This window comes from Enhydra lutris, unplaced genomic scaffold, assembly GCF_002288905.1.
Source record: "Enhydra lutris kenyoni isolate GAN:26980312 unplaced genomic scaffold, ASM228890v2 scaffoldscaffold55, whole genome shotgun sequence".
In the NCBI taxonomy this organism is placed as follows: domain Eukaryota; kingdom Metazoa; phylum Chordata; class Mammalia; order Carnivora; family Mustelidae; genus Enhydra; species Enhydra lutris.
In genome coordinates this window covers 10536869-10564489 of record NW_019154139.1, presented here as the reverse complement: position 1 = coordinate 10564489, position 27621 = coordinate 10536869, and the positions used below count along the sequence as shown (strand labels likewise).

General features: G+C 59.8%; 1 protein-coding gene across 2 annotated transcripts; it reads right to left on the bottom strand.

Annotated features, from left to right (window-relative positions):
• Window positions 1-2408: 2408 nt before the first annotated feature.
• Window positions 2409-27223, bottom strand: LOC111157558 (caspase recruitment domain family member 10). Of its 2 annotated transcripts, none has more exons than XM_022519069.1 (21): window positions 27159-27223; window positions 26733-26984; window positions 25736-25873; window positions 23789-24114; window positions 20040-20237; window positions 18828-18983; window positions 18120-18245; window positions 16877-17068; window positions 15566-15700; window positions 15109-15224; window positions 14203-14231; window positions 13596-13719; window positions 8398-8557; window positions 7852-7963; window positions 7138-7381; window positions 6885-6954; window positions 5511-5613; window positions 4333-4491; window positions 4110-4225; window positions 3533-3645; window positions 2409-3356 (listed from the first exon to the last, which is right to left on the bottom strand). In XM_022519069.1, the coding sequence occupies exons 2-21, from the start codon at window positions 26965-26967 to the stop codon at window positions 3122-3124; spliced, it is 3087 nt and encodes a 1028-aa protein (XP_022374777.1). In that variant the 5' UTR covers window positions 26968-26984; window positions 27159-27223; the 3' UTR covers window positions 2409-3121. The 2 variants fall into 2 exon arrangements, with proteins under 2 accessions (XP_022374777.1, XP_022374778.1); XM_022519070.1 differs by having other exon boundaries at window positions 3533-3648; window positions 27159-27199.
• Between the last annotated feature and the right edge of the window lie 398 nt (window positions 27224-27621).

The window sequence follows — 27621 nt, the reverse complement described above, 5'->3', positions numbered from 1 at the left end:
CCATTGTCACCCGTGTTCCTTTCACCCAGCTTCATACTTTTTGGACGTTAAGGCTCAGCTCAAGGGTTCCCACCTCTAGAAAGCCTTCCCTGATGCCCCCCCGCCCAACCTCCGGGCCCCCACAGTAGTTGGCTCCTGACAACAGCTCGAGCATTGCTAGTCCCAATCGAGAGCTGAGCACATAAGGCAAGGAATGATCGAAGACGACCCAGCAGCTCAGCCACAGAGCCAGTGGAACCCAGGTCTCTGGGCCTCCCCTGGCCCACAGGAAACCCCAAGGAGTGCCTGTCCTGCTGTGGCTCACCACCCCCCATCTCACTCAGCAGTCTTTATTGCTGCCTCTCTCCCAGCCAGGAAGGGACAGAGGGCATTCTCCAGCCAGCGCCTCCATCTGGTTGGACACAAGGCCACTCGCATCTCATCCTTCCTCTGTTAGAACCCTGCATCACTCATCTCCCTCAGAACAAAAGCCCAAGATCATACAGCAGCCAACAGGTCCTGTGTGAACAGGCTCCCCGTTCCCTCCAACCCCTCCTCCTACTACTCTTCCCTTGCTTCCTCCGCTCCAGACCCACTGGACTTCTGGCTAGTCCAGGCACATATCCACCTCAGGACCTTTGCACATGCTGTTCCTGCCTGGGCCTTTCCCTAGAAGTTTGCACATCTCACTCCCTCACCTCCTTCAGATCTACATAAATATGTTCTCCATAAGGACTTCGCAGGCCACTTTTTAAAAATTGCAATATCTTCTCCCCACTCCTCCCTAGCCCCCCCACCCTCAGGCCTGCCCCTTTTTCTGCTATGTTCTCTCCACAGCACTTTTTATCTTCCAATACACTGTATATTTCACTTGTCTATTGTCTGTCTTTCTCGTGTGTATATCAGGGCAGGAAGGGTCTTTTTTTATTCACTGAATCCCCACTGCCTAAGCACATAATAGGAACTCAAGAAATATTCATTAAACACAAGAAAGTACCAGAAAAACACAAGAAGATACCAGATGGCTGGTGGATTGCACTGGGCTTTCCATGGTCCAAGCCTGCACTAGGTCTGCGGAGGGAGAGGAAAGAAGAACCAACCCTTTTGAATCATCTTCCTGTGAGCCAACCCCATGCCAAGCCCACTCATGGCCCATCCTCTCAGAATGGCATATCCGAGAGCTGATCCTAGGATTCATGCCACACGGACCAGGGTTCAAATACTGACTGGGCTACTTATTAGCTGTGTGGCTTTGAGCAAGTTACTTTACCTTTCTGAATTTTAATTTCACCATTTGACAAATGGAGACAAACTTAAGACGTGGTGAGGATTAAGGGTTGAGGGCTTCCCAGTAAAAGCATACCTACCATGGGACCAGACAAAGGCAGCTGCCTCACTGATGTCCCACAATGTTACCCAGACTCATATGTCCATAGACCAAGCACTGCTCCAAGCACACAGCGAGAAAGTGGGGAGGTTCATTTACCCAAATGGGCATTACCCGGTCTCCACACCCAGGGGGCCCACGGCCACCTTCAGAGATCCACCATCCTGCCACAAGGCAGCCCATGGCATGGCTAAGAAGTCCCAAGGTCTGGCAGCATCGAGCAGGCTTCATGGAGATGGTATCTGAGCCAGACCTCAAAAGACACTAAGATATAGGCAGCCCCCACCCCTGAACTTGGACTTCCCAGCCTCATCTCCTACCACTCCCCAGGGGGCCAAATTCAACCCATTTTCTGTCTCTGAGGCTTCACTCTGGGGATTCCTTCCACCTAGTAACCCACTCTCCCAAAACCTGCACAGGCTGACCCAAGTTCATCACTGTGACTGAGGGCAGTAGAAGATGACGAGGACAGCACTTAGGCACATTGGCCCAATAAATACTTCTTGAAGGAATCCCAGACCCTGAGCTGAAGCAGCAGCCCCGTAGCAATCCTGTCTGCATGTCCTCTCGCGGGCAGAACAGTCTTAGGACCTGACTATGCACAGATGGTTTGCTCTGGGTCTCCTGGACTTGGTAACCGGGCGCTTTAAGCCAAGACCATACCCTGCTAGCCTCAGTGTCCCCTCTCCATGGGATGCTCCTTTGATGATCAGACACAGGCAGAGCTGAGCGTGGAGGTGGCCCATCTGTGGGGCCCTTTTTCGGTCATTCGGGGGCAGGTAAGGTGATGCCAGCAGATGGCGGGCAGCTCTGGGATGAGCCAGGAACGAAATCTGACCCTTCCCATGGGTAATCAGGGGGATGGGGGAGCCTGAGAGGTGGTATCAGCATGATCTGGGGGTGGGGACAAGTCGGGGGAGTGGAGAGGGGGCCCTGCAACAGGGAGGCAGGCAAGCAAAAAGCCACCAGCTTCTATAACAAACTGTTTAATGTTCCATAATGTGCAGATTCTGAGTGAAAAGGACCCGTTAAAAATCTACGGGCCATACATTCTGGTGACGGAACAGCCACCTTCTCCCTGCTGTCCCTCTGAGAGGCAGGTCACCGCAAAGAGATGGCGCTGTGAGAAGATGGTCCTCGGCGTGCTCCCGGGAACACACGACTGTTAGTGCCCAAGGTCACGGGCCGGAGTCTGACATTTACACAGGAGAGAACCACAGATACACAGGAGACGAGAAGACATGAGGGGCACGGTGGGCCAAGGAGGCCACGGTGCCCACGTGTGGAGGTATACATAAGGAATGTGAGTGGAGTCGGGGGGGGCAGGGGCTCGTGGGACGGGCTTGGGGTTCCTCGGACAGAAGGGAACGAGAACCCAGAAGACCTCAGGTGCCTGCCATGAGAACCTGGGTGTGTAAACCAGTGCACAGGAGTGAGAGCTCAGATGCTCCTGGGGGGCAAGAAGGACAAGGACACAGACGTGCACGTGAGACCCGCGAGTGGCATCACGGAGACACGGGGGGCGCACAGAAGGCCCAGAGCAGCACATACAGGGGCGGTGGGAGCTCTACCCCAACGGCTCCTGGAAATTCGCTCCAGATCGGGGAGAGCCCAGAGGCGGGGGCCCCATGTCTGGGAGTCCAAGGGTCTAGTTAGGCTCAGGATGGGGAGGACCCAGCTCCACTGCAGACTCCTGGGGCCCCGTCGGGGGCTTCGCAGGCATGTGAGGAAGCCACAGGCATCGGAGGGGGCCCCTCAGGCCTCGCTGCTGCCGCCCCCGCTGCCGCCGCTGCCGCGCTCCACCCACACGAGCCGGGCCTGCTCCTGCAGGATGCGGCTGCGCACCACTTTGGCCAGCTCCTCGGAGTGTCCCCACGCGTGCACCGGCACCTGCACCCAGGAGCAGGGCAGCCCCCACAGCACCTGCTCCGAGCGATGGCACTGCCGCAGCAGCTCCGAGTCCCGGCAGCCAGGCCGGCCCAGCAGACCCCTGCCGAGAGAGCGGGTGGGCCGTGGTCAGAGCTGGGGACAAGGACAGCCGGGGACGCAGAGACACACCAGGGTGTGGAGAGCCAGAGAGAAGATGGACAGAGGCAAGGAGACACAGAGAGACACAGACATCCAAAGAGGGGGAAAAGGCTGGTCCTACCCACCCCCAGTCCTTACCTGACTTCCCGGACATTCTTCTCTGTCACCTCCACGTGGATGACAATGGGGTAGATCTCGTTCTGGACCAGCTCCCGCACGCCCCGTGCGCCTAACTCCAGCAGGCAGTGCTTCTTCTCCGGAGACCAAGGCTATATTTTACTCCAGCCCAGAGACTCGAACCTCCCTGCCCCCACTGGGCCCCTGGGGCACAGCCCCCCATGGGGGCCCCCGTCCCCCTCCAGAAGGGCCTTGGCAATAAGGAAAGACCCACAAGGGAAGGCGAGAGGCCTGGAGAAGTCAGTCTCACTCCTGCTCCGGACCTCACCCTTGCCATCAGTGGGATGGAGTGAACCCCACCATCACTCCCATGCCTGGCAGCCCCTGGCCAGCCCCCCAGGTAGCGGTGAATCTGAGACATGACAGACAGGGGAGATGGACCAGCCAAACACCTCGAGGCTGACCCATGTGTGACCAGCCCAGCCGTCCTGTTCGCAGGTAAGGCAACAGGCCCAAGGAAGGGCAGGGAGCAGCACAGGCCTGTGCTCAGACTCTAGCCCCCCAGCCCAGAGAGGCAGCCCCCCACCCCAGCACCTACCTTCCCGACAGACTCCTGGATGGCACGGAGCCTGCTGCCCAGCCCGGGGGTGGCAGGCTGGGCCTTGGGGGCTCCAGGCGCTGCGGCTGAGCACTGCTCCTCCCCAGAGAGGCTTTCTGCAGAGCAGCAAGAGGCAGGGAGGAGGGGCCAGTGGGCCAGGCTGCCCTGGGGTGCTGCCCAGCCCTGCCCTGCCCTCCCCACCCCTGCCCGGGCACAGGCTCACCCGCCGGGCACACTTGGAAGTCCAGCCGGGAGCTGGGCAGGTCGAGCAGGTCACGGATGAGCCGGGACGCCAGGCACTCAGGCAGCAGCACCACGGGCCGCAGGGCGGATACCAGCAGCGGCCGCACCAGGCTGTAGGGTCTGAGGCTTTGCTCAGGCTCTGCAGTGGGGTAGGGTACGGAAGAGACGAGGCTGCCCACAGGGTCCCCAGCCCCCCCATGCCCAAAACCCCATCACCTCTTCTTTCCCTTCCTGAGTCCTGCTGCTGCTCCTCGTACGTGTGTGCGCACGTGCACACACACACACACACACACACACACACACACTGCACACACATACTTCAGTGTGCCAGTGATTTCCCACAACCCTCAGGAAGAAGGCCACATCCTCCACACGGGTAACCCAGCCCTGCCAGCGCCCAGACAAGGGGCAAGTCCCACGCCCCAACACCTGAACCAGCTGCCTCCAATCACAGGGCCTCCGCACGACTTTGCAGCTGCCCCCCCGCACCCGCAAGGCAGTATGCCCTGAGGGGAGGTGCCACGGTGTCCCCTCGTCCAAGCACAATTCGCAACAGAGCTGGTGTTTGGTATACGCTTGCTGTACTCAATGGCCTGCACACACACCACACGCAGTCATACCTCAGTGCCTTTGCATGGCTGTGCCTTGTGCCTGGAACAAACTCCTCTTCATCCCTGAAAACCCCACCTCAGACCATCTCCCTTCCAGAGAGTCTTCCCCAACCACCATCCTCTTGCCCATTTGGGCTCCCCCAAGCCCTTCTCCCTGATCTGACCCGAGGCCTCCCCTACTGCCTCCAGAAACCCACTCTGGGGTCTTCGTGGCGCCCCAGCATACACCTGTGAGAGGCACAGTTCCGCCCGCCCCGCCTGACAAGAGCACACTGCTGTGCTCGCGTGTGCCCCAAAGTCGCACAGACCCACGATCTCACGTGCACACATATGCCCCCTTCAATCAGCTCCCTCCACCCTGGTGACCCACCTCTCCCCTGCCCCCCGCCCCGCGCACAGGAAGCCTCTCAGGCCCCTGGACACCCTGCTCCCCATGGAAAGCCCCACAGCAGGCTCTCTCAGGCCAAAAGGACCACCCGGGGCCCAGGCCCCCCAGACAGACACTCTTACAAGCCGCATGGGGCGCACCGTGGCCACACGTGCTCACCTGAGCAGGGCTCCGGCAGAAGCGGCTCTGGAGAATCCCCTGACGAGCTTCCCCCATGTTTGGGCTTCACCAGCCGGAGCTGGTCCAGGGCTCGCTTCTTCAGCTGGGGAGGGGGCAGAGGAAGAGGAGCCCCTGAGAGCCAGCTCTGTCCCACCCTCAGGGAGGAGAAGAGGGACGGGACCCCGGGGCCAGGCTGCCCCTGCTGTCCACGCTCTGCAGAAGAGCTTGGGTCAGCAGGAGAGCCCCCTCCCCACCAGGCTGTCTCCCCGCCCAGTGCAGAGTGCCCCCCCACCACCCCAGCAGGTGAGGGCCACCATCCCTGTGGGCTCAGGGAAGCAAGCTTGTCAGAGGCGCCTGAGGTCCACCCCCCACTTTACAGATGGGGAAACCAAGGCCCAGCGACCCAAGGAAACTAATGTCACATAAGAGACAAACTTTGGGACTCTTTCAACGGATGAGCAATGTGACCACGTGTAAGGAGAAAAAGAACGTCAATAATGACAGCACCAGGGGCGTCTGGGTGGCTCAGTGGGTTAAAGCCTCGGCCTTTGGCTCAGGTCATGATCCCAGGGTCCTGGGATCGAGCCTCCTGTCAGGCTCTCTGCTCAGTGGGGAGCCTGCTTCTCCCCCTCTGCCTGCCTCTCTGCCTACTTGTGATCTCTCTGTCAAATAAATAAATAAAATCTTAAAAAGCACTAATAATAATGATGACAGCATCAATCAAACCAACAGCCACCAGGGGTCTGGTGGCTACCATGTGACAAACACTGAGGCCCAGATGTCAAGAGCTCACTGAAGCCCGCGAGGCAGGCAACATACCCCCCACCGTCACAGATGAGGAAACAGAGCCTCAAGGGTGGGTCAGGTGCTGGTCCAAGGTGGTGGGGTGGCAAGTGGCAGAGCTGGGACTCGAGCCTGGGCAGCCTGGCTCCAGAGCCCAAGTTCTCACCCCTGCGAGCCCCACGGCCTCGAGTTATTTTTACTTCTCCGAGCCTCACTTTGCCCCTACGGATGCCGGGAGGCTCACCCAGCCTGGCCCTTATCCGGAGACCGGGAAAAGGGGTGTGACTGCTGCTCCATCAAGTGCTCCCAGTGGCCAGGCCGGCTCTGTCAAGTGCTCCCGGTGCCCAGGCCGGCCACCCACTACCTCCCTTCATCCCCCCAGCGCCCCTGGTCAGTGAGCCCCGCCATTGCTCCGTCTGCCTGGAACTCAGCAGACTGCCAGCCACATCCAGGGGCAGGAGAGAGGTGGGGGCCTCCCTCTCCTCCTCCCCACAGGGCTGCCGGAAAACGGAGCCCGGCCTCACCCTTTGGGACCCCATCCCTAGCAGCCCCTCACCCCAGGCCCCTGCCAGGCTGCCCAGCACCGCTTACGTTACTTCGGGACCCTCGGTGGCGGCTGGAGAATAGGCCTTTCTCCTGAACTTCTAGGAGCTGCTGGGCTCTGTGGGGGAAAATAGGGGGCACGTGTAATGCATTTGTAGACAGAAAGAGAGCCCCTCCCCTCCAGCCCCCTCATCCTGTCCCAGAGGAATGCCAGGGGTTTGCAGGGAGAGGGGAAAAAAGTCTCCCAGCCAGCTCCTGGCACCCTGCGGGACCTGTCCCCAGACTCCCCGTTCCGCGTCACCTCTGGTAATTGGGCACAGTGCCCCGGTCGAGGTCCCGCAGCGTCAGGGGGTCGACCCGGGTGCAGAACCACTCCGGCCGCCGCTTGTACGCCGGGTCCACCAAACGCAGGATCTCCTGGGCTTTCACAGATAGGGCATGAGGGTCCGCTCGCTCGGGCAGGGAGAGGTTGGTTCGAATATAGAAGGGCTCGGTGCTCAGCCCCTTTGTCCAGGCATCCAGGGCCTCGTGGAAGGACTGACAGGCTGAACGTAGGCAGCAAGGAGAGCAACAGAAGGATAAAGTCAGGCAGCAGCCTCAGGTCACAGACACACCCCTTCCAAGGCCTGAGCTTCCAAAACCCTACTCTTCCTCTTTCTAAAGTCAGAGTCTGAGGCCAGAAAGGGCAGGAGTCTGCACAAGGTCTCCACCAAGCCCACTAGGAACAGAGCCAGGACTTGAACCCAGGTCTCTGGACTCCTGTCGGGTGCTCCTCTCATGGTAAGCTCCTTGATGAGGATGAGACGGTCAACCAGCGAGCGGGACAGCAGTTCGGGAGGGAAAAGCATTGCCAAGAGTCAAGCAGCACTCTCATTCTCTCTCTCTCTCTCTCTCTCTCTCTCTCTCTAGTGTCTTGGTTGTCCCACCTACACAATGGGCTAGACAAGCCCTCTCTTGGGCTCCCTCCTTCTAGGACCCGGAGTCCCCAGTTCCTCCCTGCCCAGGCCAGACTTACCCTTGAAGTCCATCAGGAAGGGGAGCGTGGACACCTGGTTCCAGGGCAAGGTTCTCTGCGGGACCTCACCTTCCAGGCTTGTGCCCTCCAGGCCAGCAGCCTCAGCCCTTGGCTGAGAGAAAACCCAGGCAGGGAAAGAAGTGAGCTTCCCAGGGCAACACAGCTCTGGGGCTGGAGGAAGACTGGGGTGGGGATGACATGTCCCATAATTCTGATGTTCCCATCTGCCAGGATGCCTATCCAATCAGATCCATCTCCCATCAACGGGACTCCCCACCCAGGCTGGCACATCCCGTCTCTCCCGTATTCAAGGGTGGACATCCGTCCAGGTGTTGTCAGTCTGCCCCACCTCCCAGCCCCTGCCTGATCAGATTTAATTTTCTGCTGGTTGAGGTAAGACAACCAGCAGTGCCATCTCTGAGCCTCCCACTGCTTTGGTCAACCCCCCCAGAAACTCCACCCAGTGACCTGGATTCACCAATCAGAGAGCTCCAAGCCCAGCTAATGTGTTGGCTCCGACCCCAACTCAGAGGGGTGGGATCTCACCTCTCTGGACTCCACCCTGGCGGACCCTGGTCCAGAGAGCACCCTCCGCACGACCGCCCCAGACCAGCTGTCCCCAAGGAACGATAGGCCATCTGGGCCCTTGTCATGGGACTCAGGCCCCCCCGGGGGGCTCCTGCAAGACACCCGGATGGCCAGAGACCTGGGAAGAGAAAAGGGAGAGGGGAATTCAAGTTCAGTCAGTATTTCCGCTCAGTTCAATGTTCTTGGGAGAACCATCACAGCTATCCCCAAAATGTGACATGACTCCCACCCAGGGGCCGCTGCAACTGCTGCGTGGCTGGAACACCCTTCCCCCTCTTCTCTGCCTCTGCTCTACCTGCAAAAGCTCAGCTCCGAAGCAACCTCTCCCTCCCAGACCCCTGCATATGGTGAGGCAGAGCTCTTCCTGCAGGACCGAACCACAAGCTCGGCACCTGTCGGGGAAAACCCCCTCGGAACCAGCCTGCGAGCTGGCTTGGCTCCAGCTCCCTAGCACCAAACCCAGTGTCTGGCACATGGCAGACGACAAATAAAAGTTTGTTAAGCTCACAGCTGAGGGAGGAACGTCACCGTGAGAACACAACACAGACCAAAGCTGGTTACAGCTGGCTGTGGGAGCACAGAGGAGAGCTTCCCGGAGGAAGAGGCCTCAGGGCTACACGGTGAAGGAGAAGAAAGGCGCTTCGGGAATAGACAGAGAGGAGGTGGTGTTCCAGGCCAAAGGGCTGGCAGGGGCAGAGGTGTAGAGGACAGAATACAGGATGTGGGGAAGGATTCAGTAACAACAGTAACGACAGCGGCAGCGAATGCTTACTGAGTTCTCCCCATGCGCCAGACGCCACGCTAAGCTCCTTGTCCTAATTAACTAATTTAACATCATGGGAAACAGCTCCCAGAAAAGGCTGGCTGGAGCCAGCCTGCGGAGGGCACAGAATGAAGGCGTCTGGCCTTCCCCTTGTGGGCAGTGGAAACTGCTGACAGTTAAGACAAAGAGTCACCCAGATCCCCATCGTAGCGGCGCTCTCCTGTCCCTGGATAGAACTGGCTGGGCCCAGTGACCGGCTCAGAGACAACTGCCTGGAATTCCCTTCTGTGAGCATCGCCCCCCACCCCACCCCCCCAGGCCAGAGCATCAGGGAAGAGGAGAGGCGGGAATGTGCCCGGCCTCCCCACCCGCCCCTGCACCTGCCGTGCACGCAGCCACACTGCCCCCTGCTGCCAGCACGCGGTGAGCAAGGCTGCAAGGACTTTAACCCCATCAGCACCTGCGCAGAGTGGAGAACTTGGATGAGTGGGGAATGACGTTCAGAGTCTTTCTCAGCTTCTACCCCCTCAAGTCAAAACAAAGAGCCAACCCCGAGGGGCTGCAGCTGGACATGGGGGCCAGAGACATCCACGCTGCCTTCACGGGCCCCTCGGCCCCAGGACGGTCCTGGCTGCTGTCAGTGTGGCCCAGCCAGATGGGAGGTCCAGGCTGGGCCTGGCTAGGCTGCCCCACAGCTGGAGACACAGGGTCCCGCTGACGCCCAGCATTAACTGGGCCCCGGATTTGGACGAGTGAGCTGGCTGCTTGATTCTGTCACCACAGCCACAGAGCGGGGACAGTGACGGCACCGCCTCCCACCACAGGGGTGGCAGTCAAACTAATACAGAGACGCAGGGAGAGTGTAAACCAGAGGGCTCCAGGGAACACCCAGCCGCAGGCCCAGCCCCCCTGAGGGTTGTGAAACTCACAGGGTCACGGCCAGGGCCATTTCTGATCGGAATGGCATAGAAACCGGGCGGCGTGCGTGGAGTAAATCCAACCATTGTCTCGCGATTCTTTTCGGGATTGTGTATTGGGTGTCTGTCGCTGTGGGGTGCCGTCAAGGGAGTCTGAGGGAAGGGGCAGCAGCAGGGATTCTGGGGCCAGGCGGCCTGGGCACTTAGCCTCTGGTCCTCAGCAGCCCCAGCGGCATCCACGACCTCACGGTGGGGCTCAGTGACTCAAACGCGGAGCGCTCAGAACATGGCCGGGTAACACTGAGAGCCCAGTAAGACTTGGACAACTACTGTCTTCAGGCGTGGCCCCCACTTTCCCCACCTGCTCCAGACCCACAGACAACCAAGCATCACAGCTTCCCCAGTGGAGAGCCCACCCAGCAGCCTGCACTCAGCCCTTCTCGGTCCCACCTGCGTGCCTCACCCCCACCCTGGCACACCCCACCCCCACCCCCCACCCTCACCCCCCGCAATCCCTCCCAGAAACCCCAGGTTTTCACGCTCTTTCCACCAACCCGGCTCTGGCACCACCTCCTTCAGAACACCCTTGCCCAACTCCCCGAGGGACTAAGTGACTTCGCTGGGGAGAGGGGGAGAATCCATGGGGGAGGTCCCTGCGGCCAGGTCCAAACTGGGTCCCTCTCAGCACCAGGCCTCAGCAGACAAGTACATGGGGACAGGGGATGGGGCTGCCTCCTCCAGCCACTGGATTCCTGGGTCTCTAGCAACACAAACAGACTGACCCCAACCCTGCCTGTGAGTGGTGGGAAGGATGGGGGTCCCCATCTCCCAGTCCCTTCCCCCAAGGTCCAGTCAGGAGTCGGGTCACAGAGGGAAACTGAGCAAGTGCTTCGCTCTGCCCACTCTGAGCAGTGATGGGCAGAGCAGCCTGGAAGAGTGCTCCCCTGCCCCATGCACTATGGGAAGTCCTCCAGGTAGTGCACATGACCGCTCTGCTCCAGGCCAGGGACCTATGACCCTCAGACTCAAGCCTGTCACATAAATGACCTCATTTAATCCTCCCTATAGGGGCACCTGGGTGGCTCCGTGGGTTAAAGCCTCTGCCTTCGGCTCAGGTCATGATCCCAGGGTCCTGGGATGGAGCCCCGCATTGGGCTCCCTGCTCATCAGGGAGCCTGCCCCACCACCCCGTCTCTCTGCCTAATTGTGATCTCTGTCAATAAATAAATAAAATCATTAAAAAGAAAATCCTCCCGATAGCTCCATGGGAACCATCTGTGAGCCCTCATGTTAGAGAAGAGGGAAACTGAGGCATGGGGCAGTTATAACTTGACAAGGGTGGCCCGGCCTGCGGGTGGTGAACTAGACCAATAGCAGGGGCAGGGGCAGACAGTGCCAGAGCTTCGGTGTCCATGTGAGCAGTGGGCCTGCCAGCGAGCACCACCCTGACACTCACCCAGCGACCCTCGCCCAGCGCTTGCCCCACTCAGCACCCCACTCACACTCTCTGGCTCTTTCTTGCTATCTCCCCGCCTCCCCGCCTGTCCACCCAGCCTTCACACTGCAACCCCTGCCCTGCCCTGAGGCCCTAGGAGCCCAGAAGGGCAGGGAGACCCGGAGGTTGCAGAGGCCCAGCACACAGTGAACACGGAACACGACCATGAGCTGAAAGCAGCTTAGCCAGAAGGGAGGTGCGACGGAATCCCCAATTCCACCGCCTAGTGGCCTTGGGACAAATTCCTGACTCTCCCTGGGCCTCCATGTTGTCATCTGTATAATGGGGCTAAATGCCCCGGCCCTGCAGGGTTCCTGTGGGGACCGAGCAGTACTGTTCCAAACACTCTCATGGGGACCCTGGGGTCCTACGACAACCCACTTTACAGAGCTGGAAACTGAGGCCGTTATCCCTCTGCAGCTGGTGACAGAGCCTCAGTATCTGCTCTTCCCACCATGCTCTGTGCGGTACCACCAGCCCTGGACGCACACACACGTGGGCAGCACCCTGCCCACCGGTCTGGGCTCCCCCCTCCCTCCCCACCCATCTATCCACATCTTTCTCTCTCAGTCCCCGATCCCAGCCCCGCTCTGATCTGTGCTCTGGTCCCCCCCAGAACTGCAGAGGTGGCCCCTGGGATCCCGGGCCCCCGGCAGGGGCTGGGCCAGAACCTCCTGCCCCCGGTGCCCCCTGGACAGCAGCCAGGACCCCTGCTGCAGGCCAAGCTACAGGAAGGGAGGCAGGCAGGAAGGGAGGCACCTCCGCCCCTTCCCCCAGAAGCATGTCCTGCGAAGAGAGAAACAATGTAGTACTGGGCCTGCTGCAGGAGGACCAGAGTGGGGGCAGGGGCCTGGGCGAGGGCCTGGCCCAGCTGCTTCAGGCTCCTGATCCTGCTCTGGCCCGATTCCTTGCGCGGCCAGCATTCCCACAGTCTAGCTCTGACATTCGGTGCCGCCCCAGACCCAAATCTGGTCAGGTCACTGTGGACCTTGGCCCCGGCGCTTCCCAGCTGTGGGACCTCAGGCAAGCGCCTTAACCTCTCTGAGTCTCAGTTTGCTCCTCTATAAAACAGGGATAATCATAACAACACCCACCTCCCCGAACGGAGAGGACGCCGCGGCAGCCGGCAGTAACAGCCGAACCTTCGCCACGGTTTCCCGGAGCGCGCGAGCCAAAGTCCACACTTTCCCGCCTGACTCACACCACCAGCCTGACTCACAGAGCCCGTCCCTGCCCCTCCCCTTCGGGCTCCCATCACAGCCAAGCGCAGGGCCCTCCTCCCTGGACAGCCTCTGGCCTCTGCTCTTCCCCAGCCACCCTCCCTACCTGAGTTCCAAGGCCACATTCTCAGTGCGGCCTCCTCTATCACTCACCCTCCTGAGACCCACCAGCAAGCCTGACTCAGGAGGTCACCCTTCACCCGACACCAACCAAGCACTTGGCCCGCCATGCATGCCGAACCCATCTGTTTTGTGACTCCCGTCTCGGGTTACGGCCAGCCCAGCGGCAGGGCTCCCAGGGTGGCCCACCCACAGAGCGACACTCTACTGGGAGCTCAGAGCCAGGGGAATGAGTAACAGTTAACCATTTTCTGAGCACCTACTACCACGCCTGGCAAAGCAGGGTGCTCTCCCGACACGGGTTCTAGACCCCCAAACACCCACATGCAGAAGAGATCACTGACCACCTCCAGAAGAGGCAACAGAGGCCCCGAGAGAGAAGTGACCAATCCAGGTCACCCAAAGGATGAGAGGCAGGGACAAGATGTGAATCCCAGGTCTCTGTGAAAAGCCTGAATATTCTACAGCTATGGGAGACTAAGGCTTAGCTGCTGCTCCCTCCCACCCCCCACTGCCACCCTGCTGCAGGATCCTGACCCTCCCACCACCACCACCCCACCCCACACTAAACCCCCGCCACCCCATCCATACTCCCACCCCCCACCCCCAGCCCAGCTCCACCACCCAGGCAGCCACAATACCTGTTGATGAGATCAAGGCCACAGCCTCTGGCCAGGGGGCCGTCTGGCTTCCCCAAAGGCCACACGCTGTCGGAGGATGAGGACGAGGAGAGGCCAGGAGACCAGGGCTTGAGCGTCACACTCCCTGGTTGGGGGGGGGGGAGTGAGGTTCTGGGGTGCCAAGCCAAGAAACCCCTGTTTCTTGGGGATCAAGCCAGGGATCATGAGAAGGGGGTGAGTCCCTTGAGCCTGGGGACTGCCCAGGACCTTGGCAGGTTTGAGGCACCAGAAGCACACTGGACCCGTGCAGCTCAGGGCTGGGCCCGGGCTGGCCAGGTTGACCCTTTGGTTCCCTGGGAGAGGACGGAGGGTGGGCTGGAACCGAGGAACCTGCGTACAGCACAGCCAGGCATGGGAGAGAGGAGCGCGCCTGGGCTCTGGGGGAGCAGCGCGTGGCCCAACTCCCCAGGGTCCTCCCGAGTACAGCCTCCCTGCCTGGCCTGGGCACAGTGGGGCCTTGGGAAGGGAGGCCAAGGGCAGAGCTGGCAGTGCAGGCCTCAGGTGGGCAGGAAAGCCACCGCCTTCCCCCAAGATGAGCCCTCCCCACGGAGTCCCCAAGAGTCATTACCTGTGATGTCGGACATGCTGCTGAAGGACCTGGTGGGGGGGGGAGAGGAGGGAACTGAGGCACAGGGGGCACTCTGCCCCACTCCCTCCTCCATGCACCCCGGCCCCGGAGGGATCCTGTACCCCCTGCAGCTACAGCCCAGGCAAGTCCCAAGCACAGGGCAGTTGTGCCAACCAGCCCCCCTAAACTCACAGGGCAAGAAGCTAACGTCATGACCTCCGCCTGCCCCATGTCCTTCCCCTAGAATGCCCCCTGGCCTGGTCTGGAATGCCACCCCCTCCTGGAAGCCTCCCCTGACCTCTCACCTCCTCGCCTCACCCCTACTCTCTGCCTTTGTCATTCGTGACTCCCAGCTGCCTCATCACACACCCTATCAGTCAGGCCCATGTCGATCACAGCCCCCCATGCCCAGCATCCGTGAGGGAACAAATCAAGGGCAACTTACCCGGAAAATGCTGTGACGGGGGACATATACCATCCCCTGCCCTTGGTCTTGCCACCAGCAGACATAGCCTGACTTTTCTGGACCCCGTTTGCGCTCACATCTGAACATGGGGCCTGGTTCTCCTGCCTGAGGCCCCTGACTCCTTGGAACATTCTCCTCGTCCCCTAGTCCTGAACCACCTAGGTTTCCCCCAGGGTTTACAATCATGGAGGCCTGCCCTCCAGTGGCTCTCTTGACACAGTGCTCGGCAGGGTCCTTTTGGCCTCGTCTTAGCCCCGGACCTGGGTCACAGCTGTGACTCCTGAGACCTAAGTCCCCAGCACCCCAGCCGCTGAAGAGCAGTCAGGGGAGGCGCGGGCCCAGCCCTGACACTGGCGCTAGGGATTCTGGGAGATGGCTGTTCTGAGAAAAAGCAGCAGCACCTCCCTGAGCCTCAACTGATTTCTCCCCATCCTGTTTACCTCTTTGGGGGCGCAGGGTCCTCCTCACGCTGCCGGCGGAGGATGGAGCCAGCGCTTGGGGGGAAGGGCAGGATGGAAAGCCGGTTGATCTCCTTCTCGCTGTCGGTGGCCTCCTCCTGCCAAGGGCCACAACAGGGTCTGGGTCACCTCCACGCCGCCTCCCACGCCTCCACGCGCCTACTTTGTGCCCATTCCACAGGTGACAAGCGGGGCCCAGGGCAGGGGGTGTGGGCTCTGCCAGAGTAGGCCGGGGGTCCCAAGTCTCCCGGCACCCGGGCCCAGCCCCGAGCTGGCTCTGGACAAGCTTAAATAAGACACTTGTCCTTCAGGGGCCTCCACGTCCTCACGTGTGAAACGGGACTGCTGGCAAACTGGACAGCACTCCCCATGTTAGTAATTACACGACGTGAACACTCTTAGCGTCCGCGTCCACGCGCAGGGAGGGCAGTTGTCTTACCGAGGTGTGGGGCTCAGATCCCCCCATGACAGCCACCTCCCCGGCTGCTTCCGGGCCTCCCAGCAGCGGGGGGAGATCGCTGAGGCTCCAGGTGCTGCTGAGGTTGGAGCACAGGGAATGGGAGGAGGCACAAGCCTGAGAGAGGAAGCGGGGAGAGGAGGTGAGCAGGGCGGGTCAGCCACAGTCATTTACTGAATGCCGGGAACAGGGACACAGCAGAGAATGAGACAGCTGGATCCCTGCCCTCGTGGGAGCTCACAGACAGACTGTAAACAAGCAGGCTGATTAAGGAAGTAACCCCAAACTGCCAAGAGAGCAGGGAAAGAAGGTGCCCAGGGTGAGAAAGGCATTCAAAGGGCCCACCCTACCTGGAGGCAACGAAATGCCTCCAGAGAAAGTGTGGTTTGAACTGAGGACTCAAGGGTAAGTAGGTGTTAAGCTAATAAAGTTGAGGAGGATTGTCCAGGCAGAGGGAATGGTACGCACAAAGGCCCTGGGGTAGGACTGTGACACCATCCAGGAATGAAGAGATGTGACCCAGAGAACAAGGGTAGAGGAGGAAGGGGCCCACGTTTCAGGTCTCTAGGGTCTGATAAGGGGATATGTTTTTCCCGAAGCAAAAAAGCCACTGAGAATTTTAAGTGAGAAGGGACAGATTTATGCTTCCTTTGTTCTATTCCTCCAGGCTCCATGCATTAAACACAAGGCCAAGGGAACATCTTTAAGCAAACCCAAGACAGGAAATGGCAGAGCTCCCGACAAAGGTCCCAGGACTAGTATCTGGCTGAAAGGGTACTGGCTGGCTGAGTGACCTTGGGCAAGCCCTCACACCCTCTGGGCCCCATACAATGAGGGGCTTGGCCTAGCTGATCTCTGAAGGGCTTTCAGGCCCTCATGAAGCTGTACTTCTCCAAGTATACACAGAAACAAACTCCACTATTCCTAGTGCCCCGAGAGCAACCCCAGAGACTCAGAGACACACGTGCCCCTTTCCCACTCCCTGATGTACCAACCCACACCCACCCCCGCAGAAAGCTCCACCAGACCTGCATATTCTCCGTCCTGCCCAAGAGCTCCCTCCCAGACCAGCAAGTTCTTGACCCAGACAGCTAGGGCCCCAGGCGGAGGGCCCCAGCCAGGAACCCAGATATTTCCTCCCGAGCTCAGCCAAGGGTTCCCACTGGGTCCTGTGGAGGCCCACCCCCAGGGCTGAGGTCTCCCATCAGGTCCCGCATGTTCCCAACCCAGCCAAGAGCTCCGGCCGGGACCCCAGCTTTCCCACCAGTACCCCCGTAGCCTGACCCCACTCACCTTGAGGCAGGGGCCGCCCTGGACTCGCTGCAGCTGTGCCTCCAGCAAGGCCTTGGCGCCCTCCAGGCTGGTGAGCGTGGTCAGCAGCTCGTCCCGCTCAGCCTCCAGGCCCCGCACCTGCTTGCGGTACTGGTCCTTCTCGATGAGGCTCTGGGAGTACTGCAGCTGGATCCGGTCACGGCTCTGGATGGCCTAGGGAGAGCAGGCAGGGAGAGTGAAGGGGCCACACTCGCCCAAGGGGAGGGCGGCGGGGGGTGGGGGACAAGACCAGCCGCTAACATATAGTAAGCCTGGGGCTAAAGATCAGCTCGTTTAACCTTCCCACGAACTTTCCAAGGTGGACGTTGTCTTTATTCTCATTTTCCAGACCAGCCCACCCAGCAGGGACAGAACTAGGGTTCAAACTAGGCGGTGGAAGGGCCAAGTCTGGGCTCTTACTGTCTCCCAAGGGCAACTTCAGCGTCTTCGAGGAAAGCCACCACGTGCCCCGGGCTTTACTCACAACATCTGGGATAGTGGATGAGCTAGGATTCAAACCCAGCATCCCGCACCCAAAGCACTTGTCCCCACCATGAAGACTGGGGTCCCTGGGAGCTGGACCATGGCCTATCCTGCCCCCCAATGCCTCAGAGGGAGTGGGGGCGCCAGAGGGGTGCAGGGTCCTGGGCCCACTCCAGACCACGGGGCGGGGCAGGGGGTACCTGCACTTTCACCACACCCACCAGGGGGCCCCAGGCTCGTTCTAATGCAGACTTCAACTCCTCTAGTGGGATTCAAACTTGGTGCAAGGACAAAACCTGCCCTGCGCCCTGCCCTACGTGGGGAGCCCTCCACAAGGAAGAAGGGGGGCCAGGAGGAAAGAGCTCGCCCTGTGGACTCAGGAGATGAAGGCCATGGGATCCAGGGCCCAGGATTTTCTAGGGAATTTCTTCCCTGGCAAATATTTCCAACGCCTCCCCATGTGGGCCTAGTCTTTGACACAAACGGAACAAGGGGTCGAAAACGACGAGTGCGGGACCAGCTCTCCTGAACAGGGAGCTCTGGTGAGGCAGGTGTGTTCAGGGGGCAGGGCTGATGGCTCTTGAGGGCTTATGGGCGAGAGTCTATGCTTCTGCGGGCCTCCTTGCCCCCCACCCAGACCAGTCGGAGCACCAGGAAAGTCTCCAGCTTCAACCCCAGCCCCACTTCTCTGCGTCCCCCGCCCCCCACCGTCCCGCCTACGAGAACCAGCAGCTGGCCCCACCTGGTCCCGCTCCTTCTCGAGCTCCTCCAGCTGGGCCAGGACCGTGGCCATGCGGTGCTTGTACAGATCGCAGTCCTTCTGCAGCGTGCGGTGCTTCAGCCGCAGGTCCTCCATCTCCTGCAGGTACTGCAGGGTGGGGCGGGGTGGGGCAGGCCTGGTCAGACCATGGGGCGGAGACCAGCCCGAGCTCACCAGCAGGTGCCCAGCGGGTCCAGGGAGAGAAATCAGAGCCTCAAGCACAAGGGCCCACCTCCCCTGTTGGGTGGCCTGGGCCACAGACTGACTTCCCCTCCCTGGGCCCCAGTGGTCTACCCTGTCAAACGGGGAGAATCCCAACAATGACGTCCCCCCCCACGCAACCCTGGCCACATCCCATCTAAACAGGGATCTGCCTCTGCCACGTGCAGTAACGGACTCGGGATTATGCACACAGAGGACTGTGGGTCTCCCCTGCTGGAATTTGCCCTCTACAGGGCCAGAAACCTTTGTTTTGTTGGCGGCTGTTCTCAACATTTGAGAACAAACGAATGCACGTTTCTTAGCCCAGCTGCCTGGCACACAGCGGATGCTCAGAGAAGGTGGGCTGCAGCCCAGTGCTGAGGCCCAGCCCCCTCCCCTCCCCGGGAGCCAGGCTGTGAGCAAGGAGGACCAAGGGGACAAGGCCGAGACAAGGCAGGGTGGTGGGGGAGGGCGCGAGGGCAACACTACCTTGTCCCGCAGCTCCTCGGCCCACTGCAGCTCCCCCTGGACGGCATCCAGCTTCTGGCACAGCTCCTGCCTGCTGTCCTGAGCCTCCCGCCAGTCATGCTCCAGGATGTCCAGGAGGATACGCTCTGAGCCCGGGGCCCCCAGCCTGCTCGCTTCCTGAGGGTCACAGTTCAGAGGCCGCCTCAGCCTCTCAAGCAGGGCCCACCATGACTGGGGCAGGAGAGAGGGGGACACACAGCCCTCCGCCCTCAGCCCCGCCCCACTCGCTCTGCCACCTTGGCCAAGCGCCTTGACCTCTCTGGACCTCCACTTCCCCCGTCTGCAGAATGGGTGCGGCCCAAAGCCCTGCACACCCTCCAGGGAACATCTGGGATGGAAATGAAGTAAGTGTATGAGGGCGTGCTTACACAAGTTGGCCCGGATTTTATTCCTGAACAAGAACCAGGCCCGTTCGCTCTTGCTCTAGCCCCCACCCACGGCCCAGCAGATGGGCCCTATTTTCAAAGTCTGTCCCCAGCCCACTGACAAGGGGTCTTCACAGGGGCTGAGCCTGGCCCAGGCAGGTAGACATGGGCCCAATATACAGCCCCCAGACCCACACCCCAGCCGGGCACCCCAAACTTTTTTTTTTAATATTTTATTTATTTATTTGACAGAGAGCGATCACAAGTAGGCAGAGAGGCAGGCAGAGAGAGGAGGAAGCAGGCTCTCCACGGAGCAGAAAGCCCGATGCGGGTCTTGATCCCAGGACCCTGGGATCATGACCCGAGCCGAAGACAGAGGCTTTAACCCACTGAGCCACCCAGGCAGCCCCCCGGGCACCCCAATCTTGAAAGACAAGAGAGGCCCGGCTCCCATCCCCCACACTGCCACTGACTCACCACTGACCTGCCATAGGACACCAAGCAAGTCCCAGCGTCACCCAAACCTCTGGAGTCTGAACCTTCCCAGGATCACAGACTCTACCAATCTGAGGAAAGCTGCGGGCCAGTCCCCAGAAAAATGCTCACACACGAAATCAGGTGCACCGTTTCGGGATGTTCAGACACTTCCCGGGGCCACCGCCAGGCCACAGAGCAAACACCCAGGGAGAGCCGAGCGCTAAGGACCCTCCGCTCAGGGCTTAAGACAAGACACCCGCCAGGATTCCATCTCCCGCTCTGGAATCCTCACCCTCCGGGCCCCGTGGTCCGACCCTCCCGCCCCTCGCACCTGCTGCAGGCCTTCCTGAAGCTCCCGCAGGGACGCGGCCAGCCGCTGGTTCTCGGCGCGCAGCTCGGACACCAGGTCCACACCGTCTGGCTCCTTGTCCTTCTCCTTGTCCTCAGCCCCGGGGGGCGGCCCCCTGGCCCTCTGCAGCAGGGCGCACTCCTCCTCCAGCCGGCTCACCTGGAGCTTCAGCTGATCTACCTGCGGCCCAACACTCAGGTCAGCCCCAGGAGGGACACAGCCCAGGGAAGGGCCACCAGCAAGGCCACGGGGAGAGAGAGCGCCCTCTCAGCTCCCACTGCCATCCGGGTTCCCTGAGCAGGAGGAGCCCTCCCTGGACTGGTCTATGGAGAAGGGACAGGCTGGGCAATGACCACGCTTCAAGGACTCGGGGGCAGGTGTAGCGACCACCCCCCCCAACAGGCTCTTCTGTCCCACAGCTCCAACACGAGCACAGGTGATCCAGCCCCAGGGCCCCATGCGACAGAGGAGCCGGGCTACACCAGGCACAGGGAGAGCTGGGGTCTGGGCCTAGCTCTGCCTCTACTTCAGCATGACCTTGGGCAAGTCATAGCCCCCCTCTGTGCCTCAGTCTCCTCACCCATTAGATGGGCGCCCCCTTCCATGCCCCTGCTCCACACGCTAGCTCCTGAAGTCACTGCAAAAATTCGACAACACGGTCGACAGGTAGAGGCCTTCGAAGGGTCAGAGGCTGGCTTTCGGACTGCCAGGGATGGGACGGTGGCTATCTTCACAGTCTTTGCTAAAACCGCAGAACCCCAACCTATCACCAGCTGAGTGTGCACAGTCGGAAGCCGGCCCAAGAGGATGGGTGGGCAGCCGCACGGTGGCCTGACCGACGGCAACACACAGGCCTGGCCTGCTTGCTGGGTGAGGAGAGCGCTCGGCCAGAGCTACTTCCCATGTGGGGTCTGAGGTGGCTGGGCAGTGACAAGGGCAGTAGTAGGTAGCAGGCCACAAAATGAAGTCACTGTTGGGATAAGGACGCAATGACCTCTGGCGCTTGGCACAGGCGCGCCGACATCTGGTGTCCTAGGAGGGCCCTGCGCTCTCCGGAAAACAGCGGGTAGCCCCGCACCCCTCAGAGCCAGGCATGGCCGCATACACGCACATACACGCACGCGCACACACACGCGCATGTGGGTCTAGATGCTGGGTCAGGCAGCTCCACTCCTCCTCCACAAAGGACTCAGAAAGAAATTCACGACTCTCACATTCCTTTCCCCTCACAAAACATGCTTTGTGAACTGCCAGAGAAAGACAGCGGCTAGTTACAAGGGCAAGTGTAGTCACACCCTCTCCAGCGAATCACAACCACACACCACGGCCCCGGGCCTGCCCCGCGGCCAGCAGGCGCCCCCGATGAGCTCAGAGGACAGGCCCCTTGGGAGTCTCCCCCCGCCCCCGCCCAAACACCAGGAAACGTGGACGCGTTTAATCCTGGCGTACACACTCACTGAGCACAAAATTACAGCGTTCGGGCCTGGAGTTTATGTTGCTCAGAAATAAGAGCTCATTAAATTTGCACCTTATAAAACACGGTATTAAATCACAGCCACCACACACCTGCCCGTGGGGCCAAGACAGGCGCTGTTGGCTGTTCTGTTCATTTCCACCTGCGACACCTCTCTCAACTTCGTGGCAGGAAAGCTCCAGAAAGTTAAGGCAAATTTACGCAGGCTACCTTCAAAGAAAATCCTATCTACTGATCGAAGTTCATTCCTTGCCCTCTAGCCCCTAAAGTGGGGGGAAACAGTCACTAACTGCCCAGGGGCAGATGACCCCACCCAAGGAGGGACATACAAACGAGCCCGCTGCTAATCCGGAGACACACAGAGGCACCCCCAACACCTCTTCTTCATCCCCTTACCCCACCCCTGGAGACCCCAGACAGCTGTATACACACACACACACACACACACACACATCTGCCACTTCCGGAGCCCCAACTCACAACTACACCGAAGCCAAAGACGAAATAAGCCATGCCCCTCCTGACACCCCGGGGCTGGTGGCCGCCCCCCAATCCGCTCTGAGTAGCAGACTCCTTTCTTCCAGGAAATCCTCACAGCAAACCCCCGCATCCATTCCAGGAAAAGCAGACACGGTGAAGAATGGAGGGGACCATCAGCCACCCCCAGTGGCAGCTGACAGCAAAGTCAGAAATCCTTCACTCTTAGAACCCTGGGAAAGTGCTCCAACCAATCTCTCTGGGCCTGTTTCCTCAACCAGAATTGGGGGCGCTCCCAGGGTGCCCCCCAGCCCCAGCCTGGCCCGGTGAAGCTGCTGCAGAAGTCCGGGAGAGCTGGTGTCGGGCAGACACGGAGGACCGTGCGTGAGACGGGAGGCATGGCACCGCGGGTCTAGCAGCCTCTTCCGCAACCTCCCGCAAGGATGAGAAGGCAACTGAGGCACAGGGAGGGAAGCCTTGCCGGGACACCCTTTGCTCAATCTGCCACCAGTCTGCAGGCCCCAGGCAGCCCCATCGCATGCCAAACACAGAGCAGATGCTCAGAGGACAGCCTCACGGTCCCCTCACACCCTCGCATCGACCACCTACACGCACGCCAAGCAACTCTTCAACGAGTGGCCTCAATGCCCCGATCAGGATTCGCTCCTCCCCAACCATCAACCCATCAGCACGCGCGGCCACAGGCTCTGGCACTTACAGCATCACACATGTCACCCATCGTCCCGGGGAACCCGCTACACCCGCAGCACCCCAGCGACAGGGGGCTTCAAATCACACCATCAGCATCCCCCCCACCCACCCCCCGCCGGTAGACCCCGTACCGTATCGCTGGAGAGAGCCACTGGAACTACTAAATCCTGGACTAGCATTCCCTTACTACACCCTTGGGACACCAGCTTTAGCCCCGTGCTAAGTCCCAGTAAAAGCGCCACAGAGGCAAGGCTCGGCTTCTCAGCTTCTCAGCCTAGACAAGGCGCAGGTGCATTTGCTGCCAGGAAGGAGCAGGTGAGGCGGCCCCTGGACAGCAGCAGGCAGAAGAGCGTCACCGGGCAGAGGCCAGCACGGATGCCAAGCCAGGCTGTGCCACTTCCCAGCTCTGGGACCTCGAGCCAGCGCCCCCGCAATCCCAGCCCTGGTGCCTATGTTTCAGAATGAAATCTGGTGCTTGGTGCCTCAGCAGGACAGCACGACAGGCCATGTATAACCTGGGGGGTGGCACACAGTCTCACTGAACCACAGCGGTCGACAACACTGGTCTGAGCTTAGCCAATGGCGCCAGGCCCTTGTGTGTCTCAAACTCTGGAAATTCCTGGAATCCGCACTAACCAAGGTTGCTGCTTCCCCTCGGCGCTTAGTGACATCTGGGGCTAGGTAATGTGTGGCTGCGGGGATTGTCCCGTCCACTACATGCTGCTCAGCAGCACCCCGGAGCTCCACCCACAAAAGGTGTGATGACCTCGCTCTCGCTGTGATGACCGAACATGTCTCCAGACACTGCCAAATGTCACCGGGGGTGGGCAAAGTCACCCTCCACTGAGAACCACCATCATAACCCAATAAAATCAGTGCTACCAACATCCCCATGTTACAGATGAGGAAACTGAGGCACAGGACGCAGAAGGGACCTGTGCCATGGTCCGAGGGCTGGGAGACAGTGGCTCTGGGACACAGGCCGGCTACCACAGGACGAGTCAGTTTCTGCAAAGGTGGTCCCTCCCCTCCTTCCCCACCCTACCCCGCTCCCCTCCCCGGGGCCTACCGCCAGCTGCAAGTCCCGGCTTCGCAGCACAGCGGAGTTCTTCTCCTCGCTGAGCTGTGCCAGGCGCATGGCGATCATGTAGTTCTCATCCTTGAGCCGCAGCAGCTCCAGGCTGCCTGCCTCCCAGTCCTCCCGCAGCCTCTGGCAGCGCTCCTGCGTCTGCTGCTGCTCCCGCAGCCGCTGCTCCAGTCCTGCCCGTTCCTCCTCCAGCACCCGGCCCCGAGCCTGCAATTGCTGCTCCCGCTGCAGCTGACTCTTACGAGCCTCCCGCAGCCGGCGCACCTCTGTCATCAGGAACTGGGTCAGGCCTTCCGGCCCCTCCTCATCTGCCAGGGACAGGGGAGAGAAACATCAGGTCAAGCAGGTAAAATCCAGGGGGACAGGAGCCCACACAGAAAAACCCAGACTGTAAAAACACTAGGTGGAAATTTTGGAATGCAGTTTTATCATTCTGGAGTGGAGAAAGCCTTCCTAATCAAAGTACAAAATCTAGAACCTATAAGAAAAAAGATGGACAAACCCATATAAAAAATTTTTAACTTCTGAACCATGTAGGAAAAAAAGTAACAAAAAGTTAAAAGACAAACAGCAGAACAGGAGAAAGTGTAAGAAACCTAACAGATGACCCAGAGCCACAATATGTAAACAGGTCCTACAAATCAATAAGAGCTATAAGAGAAAAAAAAACAGACAAATCCATATAAAAATTTTGTAAACTTCTAAACAATGAAAGCTCTAACAAAAAAAGTTCAAATGTAAAAAGCAGAGCAGGAGAAAATATAACAAATATAACAAAGGATTTGGAGCCACGTATACAAAGAGCTCCTACAAATCTAAAAGAAAAGAAACCAACTAAACATATGGGCAAAAACTAATGAGCAAGTTCCAAAACAAAGTTGGTTAATAAACAAAGAAAAGGACACTACAACTCACCAACAATAATAATGATAATTATAATTATAGTAACAGTAGCTATGTACATTTGGCTTCCTTCTTTGTGCTAAGTAAATATAATAATTTACTTAACCTCATGACAAGAGCATAGAGTACTGTTATTACAAACACTTGAAAGACAAAAAAACTGAAGCCCAGGAAGGTCAAGTCATTTGCCCAAGGTTTACTCACTCGTAAGCCGTAAACTACATCTCTCAATGAAGTACAAATTTAAAATAAGGTATTTTTGACTTAGGAAACTATAAAAAACATTTTTAAATGATCCCCAGGATTCACGAGGGTACAGCAAAATGGGCACTCATACCCTGTTGGTGGGATGAACGCTGATTTAACACTTCAAATACGTACAGTCTTTGAGAAATCTTACTTCCCAGAACCTCTCCTCCCAAGACACCCATTTGCACAAAATACACTTGCAAAGATGTTCCCAGCATCACTGGTAAATGTTACAAAATGAGAAACAACCTGGATTTCCATGAACAGAGGGTCCATTGAATGACTTACAGCCCATCACTAAGGAACATCTCCAGTCATTTCAAATAAATGCACCAGATGTGCTAGAATTACTAAAATCAGTTTTCAGGAAAAGTGAAAAACGGAGCAACTCAAGTAGTCACACCTGTGAGTGTGTATGTCTGTGTGTGTGCAAATGCAAAGAAAAAAGAGACTCACCAAACTGTCACCAGCAGAACAGAGCTGAAGGAAGAAGTAAAGATCTTTTAAAGTCACCCGGAGTGTCTGAATTACTTACACAGGAAACTGTAAACCCTTGTAGGCCTGACACACGCGCGTCCAAAAACAATTTTAGGGAGAAAGGGCCACGTTAAGTGAGTAGGCTCTGAACTCAGACTAAATTGGGCAAACTGCTTTCGGTCTCTCCATGCCTCTGTTTCCCCATCTGTTCAACAGGGATCATGGAAGCGCCTCCACGACAGGGCTGGGGTAAGGAACCTCTGCATGGTTGCCCGAGGCCCGCACCTACTGGGGACTCACCAAGGATCATGGAGCAGCGCTGGGCAGGCTCCTGGCCTGTGAGCAGCGTGAAGTGCTCGGGGTAGTAGAACTCCAGCGATTCCAGGAAGGCCTCATAACCCCTCTTGCCACGGCAGCGCAAGATGTCCATCAGGCGCCCTGGGGAGTGGCAGGGGGGTGCCCCAGGGTCAAGTTCAGGGCATCCCCCAGGACCTAGCTACTTCCTCCCCCTTTCCCACCCCATACTCCAGAGCCCACATTCCCCAGACTTTTTATTTGCCCAGATTTTTAAGCCAGTGACACACACAGGGGCTTGTCTCAACACATCAGTGGGCAGAGCCTATCTGCCACAGCCAAGAAAGCCAGGACCCTCCTGCTAGGGCACTTGCCCTAGGAGCCCTAGGGCTCCCCAACCCCCAGCCTGCCCCCCCCAGACACACACACAGATCTGGGGCCAGCAAATACTCCCTGCCTTTTCAGGGGCACACATCGAGCCCCCTCTACCCCAAACACAAAGAAAAATACTATTATTTCTCCCAGCGGTCAATGCCTGAAATTCCACCATTAGACCCTCATCCCTCTGCCAGCTCGCTCTAGTTCAAAGACACACCCTGTGGGAGAGGGCACCCTCACAAAGTCTGTTGGCTCTGAGCACTTAAGGAAAAGAGGCTCTCCAAGGAAATGTGTGCCACACAGAGGGAGAGGGCAGAGAGAACCCAGTTGATCAAAGGGCTCAGGAAAGATGGCAGGAGGTCCCAGATCTAGCCGGCACCGGCAACCGCATCCACCTCCCGGCTCTAAAGTGGGCCCAGGAAGTGGGAGGAAAGTCCAAGAGAGATAAATCCCAGATGTCCGAGTGGGCACCACACACCCCCTGGATCATAACGGTGGTTCAGCGGGAGGCGGGATGGTGGGCACCAGAACCCCGGGCCTCGAGCGCCAAGGCTCCGTGCGCTGCGCTCAGCCCCGGGAAGGCCCGACCCCGCGCGCACCCCGCCGCGCGCCCCCCGAGGCTCACCGGTGCGGTTGACACGGCACGGGAAACGGTAGGTGCTCAGCACCTCCTCCTCGTCCTGCTCGTCGATGACCCGGCACTGGCGCAGATAGGGCGTCAGCTTGGCCGGGTTGAGGGCGCGAGTCAGCCGGTGCCGGACGCCTTCGATCCGCTCCCAGAGAGCGTCCTCCTCCGCCTCGGACCCGGAGCCGGCCCCAGCCTCCTCCTCGGCCTCCCCAGCCTCGGCCCCGCCTGGCATGGCCGCGTCCTCGGGCTCTGCGGGCCAGAGGCGCGCGCGGGGTCAGGCGGGTCGCCCAGGGGCGGGGTTGGCCGGCCGATCCCCTCCTCCGGACGGCGCCCGCGGGACCCGCCGCCCGTCGTCTCCGGAGCCCCTGCCCCGCGCCTCACCCTCCTCGCCGGGCCCTCGCGCCCCGCGCCCCCGGGACTCACCCCGCACGCTGCAGCCGCCGCGGGCTCCCGGGTCCGCGCTCGGGCGGCGGCTCCGCCGGCGCAGGGGGGCGGTGTCCGCGGCGCCCCGGGCTCCGCCTCCGTCCCCGCGGCCGCGGGGGCTGCCCGGGCCCCCCCACATCGCCGCCCCGGCCCGGGCCGAGCGTTCGGCCCCGCCAGCCACCCGCACGTCCGCCCGCACGCCCTGCCTCTCGGCCCTCCGGCCGCGCGCCTCCCCCCCGCTTCCTGTTTCCCGCCGGCGCTCCCGGCCCCGGCCCCCGCGGGGTCCAGGCGGCCCGCCCACACCTGCGCGGTCTCCGGGCGGGGCGGGGGCGGGCCACGCACGCTCTCCCCGGCCCGCGCCGGGACTCACCTCCCCCACCAACCCCGCCGCCACCCGGCACCCGGCGTCGGCTGCCCCCAGCGCCGCAGTCTGCACGGCGGCCGCACCGGCCCGCGTCTCGCC

Bases quoted from the DNA above. Each gene is read 5' to 3' on its own strand.
- LOC111157558 (XM_022519070.1), bottom strand. From the start codon at position 26,967: ATGCCAGGCGGGGCCGAGGCTGGGGAGGCCGAGGAGGAGGCTGGGGCC. The intron at 15,701-16,876 runs GTGAGTGGGGTC...TTCCTCTCTCAG, and splicing joins AGGGCGGCCCCTGCCTCAAG to GCTTGTGCCTCCTCCCATTC. The intron at 7,382-7,851 runs GTAAGTCTGGCC...GCCTACGTTCAG, and splicing joins CTTCCTGATGGACTTCAAGG to CCTGTCAGTCCTTCCACGAG.